General features: G+C 48.9%; 1 protein-coding gene across 2 annotated transcripts in view; it reads left to right on the top strand.

Annotated features, from left to right (window-relative positions):
- Positions 1 to 271: 271 nt before the first annotated feature.
- The window catches only part of lrig1 (leucine-rich repeats and immunoglobulin-like domains 1), a 26,098-nt gene continuing 11,164 nt past the window's right edge, over positions 272 to 15,205 (top strand). The window contains exons 1-3 of one of the 2 annotated variants that reach the window (XM_027015476.3): positions 272 to 1,269; positions 12,869 to 12,940; positions 13,880 to 13,954. In XM_027015476.3, the coding sequence (XP_026871277.2) occupies positions 1,073 to 1,269; positions 12,869 to 12,940; positions 13,880 to 13,954 (344 nt within the window). In that variant the 5' untranslated portion in view covers positions 272 to 1,072. Of the gene's footprint in view, positions 1,270 to 4,642; positions 7,674 to 12,868; positions 12,941 to 13,879; positions 13,955 to 15,205 lie in introns of those variants that run through there. The other variant, XM_027015477.3, reaches the window with a different exon arrangement.

Below are 15,205 nucleotides of genomic sequence, written 5' to 3'. Positions count from 1 at the left end.
GTGTTAGGGTGAGGATTAGAGTTATGTTAGGGTTAGGGTTAGGTTAGGGTTGAGGGTTAGAGTTAGAGTTGGAGGTGCTGCGATTTGGCGCCAGGGGTGGCGAAGGTGGGCGGGGTCAAGGCTCAGTGATTGACAGGAGATCACTGGGTATGAGCTCTCCAGCAGCCAGTGACATCCGGAGCGCCTCCGTTCCTCACGTCTACACAGCCAATCGAGAAGGAATGGGCGGGTCCTCAGGACTCCGACGTTTCCAGCGTGGGGCGATAGTACGTTGTGAAAAAAAAAAGGAAAAGTGAAAAGAGACGGGAGGGGAAAAAAAAGAAAGAAAGAAAGAAAAGCTGCACTGCTGCGATCAGAAGTGAAGTGACGTGAAGATCGGGACGCGAGGGTCTTCTCGACTGTACGGGTCTCGTTCTCTAACCGCAGATCCGGAGCGGCGGAAAGTTCGGAAGTGTCGAAGCTTTCAGCGAAATGTCGTTTCGCTCGTGTGTTTTTTTTTTTTACGTTATTCTTTAATCACTTTGTAAAGTTTGTAAATCTGAGCGCTGCGATACCGCACCTCCCTATCTCCGCGTTCGTGTGGCTCGAGGAGCTCGGAAGTTTGCACCTCCGTCCGTGGAACGTGTTTCCATGGAGTCCGCGGGAGATATTTTGTTCAGTTTTTCATTTCTTAAGAATGGTGAATTTGGCCTAATAATAATTGTGCAGGTATTTTAAAAAACAAAAACCACCACCGAATGTGACGGTACACCGAAATGTCTGTATAGCGCTGGTCTGCATTGGCCGGTGTGCGCGCAGAGCTCCGGTCGCTTCGCTTCGCTTCGCTTCGGTTTCAGCAGCCTGCGAGCTTCGCGTGTTGCCCCGATCACCGGAGCTACGGGGCAAAAGTTTGCGGAGTTCGTTTGAAGTCGTGCCCCTGCACCTCTGCGGAACAACTCAAGATAAATTCGCTATTGTGGGATAGCTGACATGGTGACGGTGCGATAGCCTGATTGCAAACTGCATAGCAGTCCACGAACTAGAGCTTTTCCCGGTCTGTGGACCCGAGGATACCGAGAGAACCGGGTACAAAATGGCGGCGGCCCTGGGACACATCGGATCATTTTACGCGTTTTATTTAATTTTGTGCCTAAAACTGTTAATCATTGATGCGTTGAGCACGGACGTGTCGTGTTCCCAAAACTGTACGTGCACCATTGACACGACGGACTGCAGCAACATGAAGCTGACCCAAATCCCGACAGATCTGCCGGAGCGGACGGTCCGTGTGTGAGTATCGCCCGCTAGCTGCGGGGTAGGTGAGGGTCTCCAAGCCTGGAGGGCGGAGTACGGGGCTCGGGTACCCGGTTTTGAGCCGCTACCAGTAGCGTCATCCTTTAACCCCACCACCACGCGCAAAGCGCAGCCTGTGTGGAACTTTTCCCCACGCGCGGTCTAGGCTATTGTCACGAGCCTCCGAACTATTATTAGAGCCCGGTTTTGATTTCAGTATGAAGCCATGAACAAAACCGGGGCCCGGGAACGTTTCCTGATGAGTGATCAGTCGTGAAAGGCCAACTGGCTTAAATGTTTTTAAATGTTAAAAGTACAAACTATAATAAGCATATTGTGTTTCTTCTCCAACTTTGACTCTTTCTCTCTGTAAGTGAACACTTGAAAGCAATTAAGACTTGTCTTCATGTGCATATTCGCCGTCGCGTATATCACCTGTGTGCCCAGATTATTGCTTTGCTGCATTATTCATTACAGAAGAAGCGAGACCCTTTTCGGTGTAGCGGTAACGGCGAGGTTGCTCGCGCTTTACGTTTTCGCGAGACTTTTATCAGGGTGACGTCGCGGTCTGTGAGGGGCCCGTGCGTCCCTGACACGCGGTCGTCACCTCGGCTGATGGACTGTCGGTCTGAGAGCTCAGACGGCAGTCCGGCTATATTTATTTCTTGCGTCGAGCAAGCGAGAAGGGCAGCCTAAACGCTAAGTTCAGACGTAAGGTGCGTTTGTATATATAAGTGTTTTGCAGACATCTCCAACTGAAATGTCCTGTTTTTCTGGTAACCTTGTGTGACACTACTACCATCTCTCTTTCTGTCTAGTGTAATTATATAAAATACAACTTTGTCGTCCCATCTGGGAAACCTTATTGATGTTTCCTCACTTCCATACAGTAGTGAGTGTTGTTTTAGATCACATGTTCTTCAGTCCAGACCGATCCACCTCGCTCTTATCTGCTTGTGTGTTTCTTCCACAGTGGAGACGTTGCAGGCTCCTGGCGTTTTACTGCCTTGTTTTATCTGTGAAACGCCTCCGCGGCACGTTTCATCACCGCTCAAGATGTCCACCTTACGTCGGCGCTCCTTTGTCGTCTTATAGTTCTTGTCAAAGCACTGGGATTACTGGATGGTTATCACAGTTTATGATGGCTATCAAACCAGTTTCAGCTAGGTGGTGGCACTGATCGTAGCGTGAGGTTTTCATCGTATCATCGTTATGGCGGTTGTTTCCATGATGTTTGGGCCCCGTGTTCCAGGATCTTGTTTTAGTGTGAACCACGGCCTGTGGTTGACGTCTCTAGTGCAGACGCCGGTGGATGTGCAAGGGGGACAGCCCTCCTGTTCTGCTGGTGCGTGAGTGACGGGAGAAGTGAGGAGCTGGCGTGGTTACGGAGAACCTGCTTAGTAAACGACGTCTCCTCAGACACTCTTTTGGCATCTGCACTCACGGCAGGACAATCTGGACGTGTTTTAGGCACCGAGAACACGTCGTTTGTATGACGAGTGGACTCGATCACATTGAGGACGGGGGTCCGACAGCGTGATTCATGATGACCTGAGAGAGCCAGTTTGAGTGCAGGACCGTGGAGGAAGGTGGTTGTGCGGTTCGTCTGACATTGCGGTGGCAGGTGCATGGGAATGCCTGGTGACCCACTTCTCAGGGCAGGGCATCTGATCCAGGATCAGCTGCGGCCGTACATATCTCAACGATAGGTTCTGTTAGAGTTCCTTGCTGGTTTGGTGTTAATTTCATATGCGCACCATGCGCTGTCAGTAGCCTTGTTATGCTTTTCAACAGGTTGGTAATAGTAATGCGTACTCTTTCATGGGCAAAATATCCTCCTTGCCCCTGAAGCTTTACGCCGATGGCCATAGTTCATGATGTCAGTGTGACACCCGTCACCGTAGTGGAATCGGGTCTCGTTAAACACCTACTCAAAAGGTCAGTTGCTGGGTCCCTTTAAACGGGTGCATTTCTTGTGCAGCTGAATAAGTGACATTTGTGTCGCTCGTGATGGACACCTGGCCAGACAAACGTTTACAGATCTTAGAGACTGAATGTTAACATGGGTCCTTTAGGCAATGATTAAATGAGCGTTACATGTAGAATTGCAAATATAATGTGATACTGAAGTACGAATTCAGTTGGGAAGAATTTGGCCAACTTTGGCACTCTGTAGCTGGGCAGAACAGATGAGAGAAGAAGGATTATTTGACTTGCTAAATGGACAAGTATATAAATGTCCCCCCCCTTAATAATAATAATAATAATAATAATAATAATAATAACCTAACAAAGCCTGAAAGGTCTGACGGTTGTTTCCAAAAGCAAGGGTTACCACCTACCCTCTTGGCATTTCTCAAGCCTGAGACTGCTGTGTAGTTGGACTCCTTTCTGCTGTCAATAACAGCTGCTGTGGCCGTCTCAGGGAGAGGACAGACGTGGAGTTTGAGTGTTGGTCTGCAGTACGTCAGTCATGGGCCAGAAAACCCCTCGCGTGGGGCCGGAAGCCTGCAGACATGCCCTGCGCGAAACATCAAGCCCTAATACCTCCCTGTTGGTTAAATCGTTTTCACTGCGTGCTCACAGGTCACCAGCGGGAACCTTGGTGTGTCCTTTCCAGACCATTTCCACTGTCCCACTGTGGAGCGTTCCTGCTATAGTCAAACACTGGCCATAGTCTGGATTTGTGTGTGTTAAAGGGCTGTGTAAATGTAAATTTATGCTGTTGTGCATAGGGTGGAATTTGTTCATAATACACTGAGGAATATATATTTTTTGGCACATTTTATTTTTATTACAATTATTTTGAAACTGATGTATTTTTGACTTTCCTGCTAGTGAAGAGGGCCATGAACGTTGCCGTCTGTTCAGTTTAAGCGGTTGACACTGTGTGGGGATGCTGGTGGGGGTTGGGGACATCTAAACTGTCCTTTTTAACCCATAATCCTTTGCATCCTTTTGTTCATTAACACCACCCCCTTATTCAGTGAATGAGAGCCTGGTAGACGTGTCTGTGTTGTGGTGTGCCACTCTCCCAGTGGCTGAGAATAAAAGGCTACTGTGTGCAGCGTCCCGACTGAGTTCCACAGCCGCGGGGCTAGAATAGACACTCAGTCCTGCCTCCCACCCTCCCCGCTGTCCTGAGCAGCCTACAGGGTCCTGACCTCTGACCCTGGGGAGCGGGAGTGTGGCTTTGTGAGCGGAGGTGGGGGTGGGAGTACGGTGTGTGCACCCCCCCCCCCCCCCCAGAGGTGTTGGTAAACAAGCTGGCTGAATTTTCTATTACCCGCCAACGGGTTTTTTGTGTGTGTGTGTGTGTGTGTGTGTGTGTGTGTGTGTGTGTGTGTGTGTGTGTGTGTGTGTGTGTGTGTGTGTGTGTGTGTGTGTGTGAGGGGGCCCTTGTTAGATTAGGGTGTTTCTTCACTATTTGACTTTGTAGAGTTCTTAATTAACACGCGAGGGAGTTCATGACCGGTTTGACTCTCTGTTCTTGGTGTTGGTAGGCACGTCCTCAATCGATACGCATCACGATCGGGTTCAAAGGTTAAGGGTTATGAGCTGATGGGATGCAATATGACTCTCAGCACTTCTCAGGGGGGGCCATCTCATGTGAGACTTCTGCATCACTGAACGTGAGGTGTGCTGAACGGAGACACCGACTCCTTCCGCTGCCATCACGAAGTCTGCGTCGCGGCCCGTGTTTTTCTACCCATCAGTCCCTGATGTGTCGTAAAGCAGCAATCACTTGTCGTCCGGTTTCTGTGCCGTCCTGTTGCCGCATGTTTGCTTAGACTGCAGCGGTAATTTCTGTGGTAAATTAATTTGCTTGCTTTACTGATGTCTGTGTTAGGCTGTGGTTTGGTCACTGTGGTAAATATAGCACCTACACCCATGACTCGCTGTCTGGATGTGTAGTGCAGGACGATGACGTACTGTACGAGTAGAAACCCATGTCCTAGTGATGTAGTCCATGTGGGCTGTAGCCTTCAGCTTTGTGTGTGACCCACTTGATCAGTGTGTGTGTCTCTCTCTGTGTCAGGAATGTGTGTGAGAATGTAGTGCATTGCTTGCTGAGGTGTTGAGCTAGGCCTGCTGATCTTTGATGTAGCAGCGTCCTCGGTTCGTGAGACGAAACACTTCACGCTTGTGCCCACGCTTGAGCCCTGGTTTGAGTGACAGTTCACACCTTCACAGCTCTCTTGGCCTGGGGCATCGGCCTGCGGAGGTTCTCCAAAGGTTTTGAGATGGTGAGGAAGTTTTGTGAAGCCACTGGCCTAAACACGCACAGCATCTCTCTTGAGAAGGTGCCACGCTGAAGGTTTGTCTGTGTTCGGAGGCTTGTTAGAGCGCAGGGAACGTGTCTTTGCACTGAGTGCAAAAAATGGAGTGTTTTTGATGTACGAGCGTAGCATGCATGTTTGGTTAGGATTACCATCAGACCCGTAAAGATAACGCCATCACGTTTTGCCTCATCAGTCATCTTCTCTACAGTCAGAAAAGTAGATTCAAATGGAATTTTACCAATATTTGGAGTTCTGTTTCTTTTAAGGCATATTTAAGCCCTCCTCCCCCGCTAAAGAGAGCGTCTACCATGTGAGATTGATGGATGAATCATCTGGTAAGAGTTTGGAGGTCTGGAAAAAACATTAAGAGGGGGGAAGGGGAGAAAATGAGAGTTGGAGAGGATGGGCCCTTGTGGGACACCCCCAGTACATGTAGATCTGAGACCGAAAATCACCACCCAGTGTCCTTCAAAGCCCTGTCCGGTTTCATAGCGAATCATGGACAAAGACTTAAAATGTCTCTGTTTTGACCAAAGAAAGAATATTAGCCTATCGATATTTTTACATGTCATTGCTTTTGGAAGGAAACTTTACATCTGAAACGGCCATGTTGGACGAAAAAAAAAATCGTCTTTTGGGTTAAAATAAAGTTTGTTTTACATTTTATCAGATCTTCGTGGGGCTGTGATATTTCTTGTTGGCTTTCGGTGAGTCTGCCTCGCCAAAGGTCTGGTCTGTTCCGCTCAGCGTGAATGCTTATGTTGTAAATAAACTCCTCGTAACTGGAAGAGCTGCATATGTGCCGTCTGCTCCGTGTTCTGGGATTTCGCTTGAAGATTGTGCAGCGCTTTCGAGCCTGAGGAGATTTAAACGTCCTCTGTGCTGTCTGAAAGCCCTTCGCTGGCTGCAGTCTGAGACGCGGTGTTGAAACTAATGACTGTTCAATGAGAGTCTAATCCTCCCCCAATACAAACACAGGGACCCTTGGCGACATCTAAGCCGGTCCTAACGTACTTGAATAAATATATATCTCTAACTAGCTTTTCTGCACTTGCTGCTAAATTGCTGGTGTAGTAACTACACATATTTTCCTACAAGCATAATAAACAGTAGAGGGGGGATTTGTGCTGTGTAATTATCACTCACATTCTTCCTAGTACCAGGCTTAATGGTGGATGTGTGTCTGATTATTATGGTCTGCCATAAGTCTTGGACACAGTCTTTCCTAACAGTGATAATGTAATTACCTCGTTTAAAAGGAGCTCTTCAAAGGAGGTCAGGCTCACGCAATCAAGCGTGATTTGTGTTTTGTTCTCTGTGTGTGTGTGTGTGTGTGCGTGTGACCCCAGTTTGTTGTGTGCCCGGGACGAGGGCGGTCCCTTTGCCCGTTGTGGCATGTGTTTGTGTGGCTCCTACGTTTGTTCTACAGTCCTGAACGTGGACCCAAAATTTACACAGCTTCAGCTAAAACAAAGAGGCTTGGGGGAGAGGCTGACGGCAGGGCCGATTGGCCCTGGCATCAGTCTGTCAGTATTTAAGCACACCCCCTGGCCATTGCCTGGGACGTGCAGCTTCAGTGATGCACGCTTTATTGTAAAAGCTTAGAATGGACTCGCATTAATGTTGGCTGGTTTGTTTGTCATTATATATCATGGTGAAGTGTTTTCTGGCCTAGTCTTTAAGTGGAATAAAACAGACTTTGAATTGGGGAACCTACACTGAAACTGTAACTTTCTTCGTCTGTTTAATCCAGCCCTAAATCTCTGAGTGCTGCTCTGAGTACGGAGGTGCTTCTTATGGATCACGTGGACCTGTGTTAGTGTTGATGTCTCACAGAGTTGTTTGGTCTGTGGGAGGGAGAGCTCCTGGATTCCCTGTTCCCACCGTTGCCCTGCTATAAAAGTACTTTATGACAGGAAAGAAAGAGAGAGTGAGGGAGAGAGAGAGAGAGAGAGAGGAGTGGAGTGCTGTGCTAGTGGCTGACTCTGAGCTGGAGGCCGTGGGGTTACTCTTTGACTAGTTTATGGCCTGCTAGAAGGAGCTGTGGGTCCTCTGTCTTCCAGCCGACTGATGAGAGCCCATCACTTCACACTGACATGAGGGTTGGTCGATAAGAAGGTAATGCAGTATACCCCGGTATTTGAAAACGGTGACGTAATTAAAAATGTAGTGACGGTATTTAAAAGTGGCGACACGAAAATGTATGTTTCGCGTCTATCTCGTAAACAGACAATAACGCGTTGGGCTTTAGAGGTCACCGATTGGTGACTGAGGTGCTCAGTTTGGTGACGTCACACGTTTACAGCGAGGGCGGGAAGCCAGCATGGCTCGCGGTGAGTCTAGCGGGCTAATTTAAAAGAAAAATTAAACTGCTGCAGTTTGGATTTGTTCCAAATCAAAAGGGCGATCCAGCGAACCTTGATGAACCCGTGTGTAAGATTTAGCTAAAAATGGTCGCAGATGAGGACGGAAACACGTCGAATATGCCCTCGCATCTAAAAACGAAGCACCTTTAAGCACTTCACAGATGCCGCCGACCTCGAAAAGCGGCCTGGTCGCTGCTGGCAAAACCACAGCGGCACTTTTGTCAGATGCACAAAATGTATAAGGGACAGTGCGCAATGGAAAGTGTGTACGTTAAGAAAACACCTCTCTAAACAAATAGCGTCGCTATTCATTTAAAGCCATGGTCCAAACACATGGTTGCCAGTTTGAGCTACCTGGAAGGAAATGCCTCCCTAAAATAGCGATCGCCGTCTTGCATATCAAAATTCAGCAAGTTGTACAACACGTGCTACTGTCGACTGCGGACAGGTATTCACTCATCGGCGAACATGAGCCCATACACGTCGCTGACCGTCCACTTAATCACACCAGACTTGAAATTACTGTCTCGAAACTACGTTTTCCCCCGATAAGCTGGTTGAGAAGAACCGCGGCGATGGTCGCGGGTAACGTAGCTGAAGTCGCAGAAACCGTTATGGTCACAGTCTCAGTTTGGCAGTGTCGCGCGAACTGAAAGACCAAAATTTTTTTGGTTACATTTACCTGACGATTTTATCCAAAGCGACTTACATTTATGACTTGAGTACCACTCGAGTAATTGAGGGTCTTGCTCAGGGGCCCAACAGTGGAAACTTGGCAGTGGTGGGACATGAACTGGCAACCTTCTGATTACAAATCCAGTACATTAACCACTGAGCCACCACTGCCCACAGCACACAATACTGTTATCCCTGTTCAACTTGCTCAAGCCCGACAAAGTAAACCCGTTAGTTTTTCTGGTGAGAAACCCTGAATAATGTAAAAATATGCTTTTGTTTAGAATCTTACCGTCGTTTGCTTAACGCACCACGTGTGAGCTGATTTCAGTTAGCTACTAAAACAGTGCTGAACCGTTGAGCTGCTTTGTGTTCATTATAAATGTTCACGTTATAAATGTGCATGTTTTTGTCTTGTTGTTAAAGCCTGAAGTGTGTTGCACTTGTTTTTAGACTGTTCAGCGAGACCTTAAAGCTATTGAAACTAAGTAGTGTAGGGTAGGTGTGTTGAAACTAAATCAAACCTTTACAGCTTTTCAGATATAAACATATTGGGATGTGCAAATTAAGAAACATTTGTAACATTTCTGATTTATTTAAAAAAAAAAGTTGTTTATTTACGTAACAAGTTAGTGTGTTAATCCTGCCCCCTCTCCCAACCCCTGGTAATACTGCACACCACCATTATCTGAAGACGGTATGCAAAAATACTGCCTAACCCTAACTGACATCACTTCACACTGACATCACTGGCACTTGCGCAGGGTGAAGTTCACACTCAGCATATTGGAGATGAAGATGAGCCGATGAAATGCGTCTGTCACGTCGGCCTGAGTCGCGAAGCTTCTCGACTTCGCTGTCTAGACCTGTCAGGGGGCAGAGTTCTTACATGGGGACCTTTTTGTGTGGCTTTTTGGTTCTTGGAATGGAGAGATTCAGTCCTGGTGGGTCTAGCAGTTTGATTATGGACCTGCAGCCTGGATGTTGTAATCGTCTCATATCTCCATTATCTTAGCTGTAGTCCAAAACAGGGGCTCAGTTTTATTGTTGAACACCTTTTCATATATTGGGTCCCTTAACCTTTGTAGCTATTTTACAAATCAGTTTAACCTTTATGAAAAATGCGAATGTTTTCTCTGGCTACTGTCTGACGTAGGGAGACATTGCTGAATTATTGCTCAGCTTTGTAGGAGGGGGACATAAAGGGAAACTCCACCCACACTCGTAATGGCCGTGTGGGGCGTATTTATTGACCTGTGAACCTATGGGGGGGGGGGGGGGGGGGGGGGGGATTGTGTGTGTGTGTGTGGCGCACCATGCCTGTGTCTCCACTGAACTCAAGGACACAGATGTCACCAGTAAGACATGGGTGAGGAATCTCTTAGCAGTAAAAGCAACAGGCACAAGACAGGACTGCCCGTTCACAGCTCGGCGGAATGTGGAAGTAGGTTGTGGGGCTTTGGTTGTGGGGGTTTCTCTTCAGCTCTCTGTCTGAAGTCCTGCTGATGACCCTGGAGTGGGAGGGGCCTGCTGTTGCGTGTGTTCGGAGTGCTGGGTGTGTTTTTACCCTGTTCTCCTGGTCTGCTTGCCTCCGCCTCGGCCCTCCCTGCTTGGACGTAGTTGTTGTTGTGTTTGAACACAGCGGTGCTTTTGATCGTGTTCTTCTGCTATCGCAGGGAACTCACGTGTAAATCCCAGTCGGACGCTTGGACTTCCCCCTTTGGTGGAAGAAAAGAGTGAAAAGAGTGTTTACACTGAACAAACATGCGCTGATGAATTGTGACCAAATTTCAGTGCCCATTGTAACAGGAATGTTCTCTAATGGGCCATGCCTTCCCACTCTCTTATAGGAGTCTCTTATGCACTGTTCTGAGATCAGCTTGTCACATGCCCATTGTAACAGGCATGTTCTCTAATGGGCCATGTCTTCCCACGCTCTTATGCACTGTTCTGAGATCAGCTTGTCCCGTGCCCATTGTAACGGGCATGTTATCTAATGTGTCATGTCTTCACACTCTCTTATAGGACTTTCTTATGCACTGTTCTGAGATCAGCTTCTCATGTGAAAAGTCGTCCGCATCATAAAACAAAGGGTTTACCAGCCTTTTCTAGTTTTGCGTGTTTTTCCTTAGGCTGGATCTCAAGTCGGAAGGTGGGAGGGTAGGGAGGTCTGGGTAAGAGGTTGACCTTGCGTGACACAGGTTAGCTTGGTGAACCCTAATTGATGTTCAACCTAATGTAACTCCCAATTTCAGAAATAAAACCTGGAAACGTTTCACCATTGAAACATTTCGGACAGAGGTGATGTCATTAAACAGGAAGTGACGGTGCATAACCCCGTATTAGGTCATGAGCCACCTCGATCAAACCTAGCTCTGTGAACGCCACATGGTGGCGCTGCTCTGACCTCAGCTGTAACCTCTGTCTGGCTTTTCGGCTTCCTTTCCTGTAAGTGCCCACGGCGGGTGGAAAGACAGAAGCCGTCTGGCTCAGAGTCTGAGTTATGACCCTCAGGGGTCAAGTGTGAGGTGTGAAAGTTAATGTTATCTGATAAGGTACGGCGGGCCGGCTGGTTGGGAGGGACTAGAGTGGATCGAGGTGAAGTGAAGTTGTATAAACACCCCCCCCACACGCACACTATACAGCAGCTCAGGCTGTAAATGGAGGGCGGGGTTGGTGGAAGAACTACGGCGTCTCTTAGAAGGAGCTGGCATGTTGTCCGTGCTCCTCGGACACGTTTGGACACCTCCGCTGTCAGCGTGGTCTCCATGCAGGTTTAGTCCTCTGTTCCAGAGTTTGGTATCAGATAGAACTACTATCAGATACCAACCTGCAGAGAGCCAAGCTGTAGATATTCAGACAAACTCTGAGTCTGACAGACGGGAGCAGCTACTGTCTTCAGTTCAGATACGTAAAAATAAATAAAAATCAAAATACCAAAAACCTTTGCGTTCTCGTTGCTTGTGAGGTTTCAGCCCCAGCATAACATCTCTGAGATTAACGCCTAATCTCTTCACCAGAACACACGGACTGGGCCTGGTGCCGCGGGTCCAGTGGGAAGTGGGCTCGGAAGGCTCGCTTTCCCCGGACACACGACACCAGCCGCTCGGTCTGTGCTCCCGAACAGAGGCTCTTTGAGTCTGCCCTCCCCGGCTTCATCAGAGCTGCTTTTAGCAGTGCACGGTTTGTCCTACATTTGCGCTGATCGCTGTCGCAGATTAGCCACGGCCCCTCCCCCGTCCTCCGGCAAGATCCGAAGGAAACGCCGTCATTTTTCAATTTGCTCCAGTGCAATTATGTAATTAGCTTCTGTAAGCAGGGTAACGATTTAGCACTGCGCGACACCGCCACGGTGGAAGAGCCAAGCCTGTGATTATAGTGCTCTGCCTTTAGGGCAGATCGCCCTCTATTAGCTCAAAACACACCCTCACACACAAACATTGTTTTTCTACCAACCCAACCTTTTATTTTTTTTGGAACAGCACTTTCTTTCTTGTCTTCCTGACATGACTGAGTTAAGCCCTCTGCGACTCCTCCTCCGTTCATCCCCAGTGTTGGACCATTTTTCCTGTTAAGTCTCACGGAAAGGTTTGTCCTGAAGCCGGCCGGAAGCTCAAGCAGGGCTCTTCTGCTGCTGAAGTGTGGGACACCATGACAATGCCCCACTTATCTGCAGTCAGTTTATGTTACCGGAGGGTCGCAGCCAGCGTGTTCTGAATCCCTGGCACAGCTCACATCATCCATGCGTTACCTGCACGAGCCGGGTTGAAGGTTTTTATAGCTGGATGTCGGGCGGGGGGGGTGGGGGGGGCTGGCCATAGCAGGGCAGGGCGGGGTTAAGGGCGTTCTGGCAAAGGGCCATAATTAATCTCCGCGGTTTCAGCAGGAACAGCGGGAGACGTGGCCCCTGCCAAGTCCTCTACACAGTGAGAGACACAAGTGAGACATGAGGGAGACATGAAAGACAGGAACTCTTAATATTAAGTGTCTCCTAGCGAGTTGTGAGCAGAGTGCTTATCGACGTCTGGGTGGAGCGTGTTAGCAGATGTGCTGGGATGATGGATAGCACTATGGTGGGACCGTGATTGGCTGGTGTTTGAGGAGAAATGGAGGGAAGGGAATTTTTGGGGGGGTTGGTTTATGCTTTTGTAGAGTTTGGTAAATAGATAATCTAAATGTACACATAGTCAAACATGATGATGATGATGATGAGATAGTAACATGTATCAGGTTTGAGACCTCTCTCTCTCTCTCTCTCTCTCTCTCTCTCAGAAACCTGAGCCATAACAAGCTGGCAGTAGCTGATATGAACATCCTCTCCAGTCTACCCAACCTAAGAGAAGTGTGAGTAGAACAGAAGACTTTGTGTCTTTGAATCTGTAGGCACACACGGTTCCCAGATCAGTCCAGCTCCCGAGTAAGAACTCGGATCACCTACAGGAAGACCTGCAATCCCAGACTGCTTCCTGGAACAGCTGTCTTCCCGCGACTGACCTAGGATCTGAGCTATAATTTTAAATCTTGACGCAAAATTGAATTTTTATTCTTACAACGTAAATTTAAAAACAAAGTGTTCTCAGAACTGATCCAGCATCAGTTTAAAAGGCTAACGCCGGCATGTCCACTAACCAGGACCCCGTAAAACAGAGCCATGCGTGTTCAGTAGTCTCTGCGGGGTGGAGGCTGAGGAGACGACCCTCTCAGTCCCAGGAATGATCTCACCCGTGCTGGAGTGGTTAGTCACCTCAGAGCTCCAGTTCCGTCCACTTCATCAGGTGCTTCAGGCTTTTTGTCGGAGGCTATTGTCCTGGACGGGGGGGTGGACGAGGGGTGAGCTGGGGGGGGGGGTTTGGGGAGCAGAGAGGAGCTTTGCTCCAATAGGCCCTCCATGATCACCTGACACCACTCACTAACCTGCCCTGTAAATATTTTATACAGCAAGGGGCTAGATACAGGCCAGAGAGGTTCTTGTTCTCCCACTCTCACTCTCACTTTGCATTCACTCCCACTCTCTCTCACTCTTTCGATCAGGCTCCCACTCTCCCTCACTCTCACTCTCTCGATCAGACTCTCACTCTGTGTTCCTGGTCTTGAACACAAACTGCCCATGATCCTCCATTGTCATTCTTTGCTCTGTTAGCTGAGTAAAGTGATTTCATGCGTCACGTCACTCATGTAAATAATAGGTTATTACTTCACCCCGTACTTCATCAGTAAAAGACCACAACGTTTATTTCCACTTGTAGTTAAAACTAAAGTGGTCTTCTTGTGTTTGTCCCTCAGGAGACTGGAGCACAACGAGCTGACGTCCCTCCCCGTGTTCGGGGACGGCCCGCTAGCGATCACCTCCCTCTCTCTGTAAGTGACCATCCCTGGAGTTCCACTCTCGGCTGTTTCTGGCTGTGGCCACGTTCTCCCCTACCAGAGCTCAGGAGAGTTCCCCGCTGGGCGGACTTGGAGGAATGGGAGTGTTTGCATTGATATTCCGCGTATCAGACAAGTCGAGTTGTGACGGACCCGCTTTCTGCGTATTCTATACCGTGCGCGTCTCTGCCACAGGTTGCGTGTCAGCCCCTCCCTGTAACCTTGTGTCATCTGTTTGAGTAGTGAAAAGAGCTGTGCTCTGATCATGTGACCTGATTTACATAAATTCCTCAGTCCCCTTTCAGGGGGGCTGGGCTTGACTTTAAAGGAAGCCGCACCCCTCTCGCAGTCATCTGCTGACTGTATGGATGCGCTGCTGTCGGACAGTGCTTGTCGCACGGGGTGGGGCATCTGGTGTGTGCGCGTGGGCGGGGCTAGGGTGGTTGCGTTTGCCTGGGCGGGGCTAGGGCGGTTGCGTCTGGTGGGGCGGGGAAGGGTTGCTTTTTTTGGCCTGGGTCAAGGCCTGTTGCTGTGCAGTGCTGTTGCATGCTGGGTAAATTTCTATCTTTACTGCGCGGCACAGCTGAGTGGCGGGACGGCCTCAGCTGCAGCTGTCAATCAAAGGGCTTACTGTAAAAAAAAAAAAAAAAAGTCAGGAGGGAGAGTGGGGGGGTGGGGGCGTCGACCCCATATCCGGAGAGAGGGCAGAGACTTGAGCAACTGAGGGAGGAGAATGTGTGTGTGTGTGTGTGTGTGTGTGTGTGTGTGTGTGTGTGTGTGTGTGTGTGTGTGTGTGTGTGTGTGTGTGTGTGTGTGTGTGTGTGTGTGTGAGAGGTAGAGGGAGGTGCCAGTTTCCTCCTATGTGAAACACTCTGTGACTCCTCATCTGCTTTCTTCTCGGATCGTCTTTGGAAATTTTGTGGTGTTCAGAATTCCGGTGTGGTCCCTTTAGCAGCTGGAATGTTGCAGAATGGATGTTCCTTTGTGTGTGTGTGTGGGGGGGGGGGTGCAGAGAGAGCTAAAGTTGTCTCATACTGAGGGTCTGATCGTCCAGTACAGCTAAGGGTGCCACACCGGCGTGCCTAGACACTGATCTCAGGCTAGTTTCTTCAGCCATGGGCCTGCACTTGGACCAACCCCAGTACTGATCTGGAATCATTGATTCCAAATGACTGATTTAGAATTAAGCGCTCCCTTGCTCTCTGTTTGTTCAGGTGGGGCAGTAGAGGGTAATGCCCCTCCTCG

Source organism: Electrophorus electricus, chromosome 22 (assembly GCF_041902795.1).
Source record: "Electrophorus electricus isolate QZ-2024a chromosome 22, ASM4190279v1, whole genome shotgun sequence".
NCBI classification, from domain to species: Eukaryota; Metazoa; Chordata; class Actinopteri; order Gymnotiformes; family Gymnotidae; genus Electrophorus; species Electrophorus electricus.
Note: the sequence above shows the minus strand (reverse complement) of the source record. Positions and strands in the feature narration are given on the sequence as shown.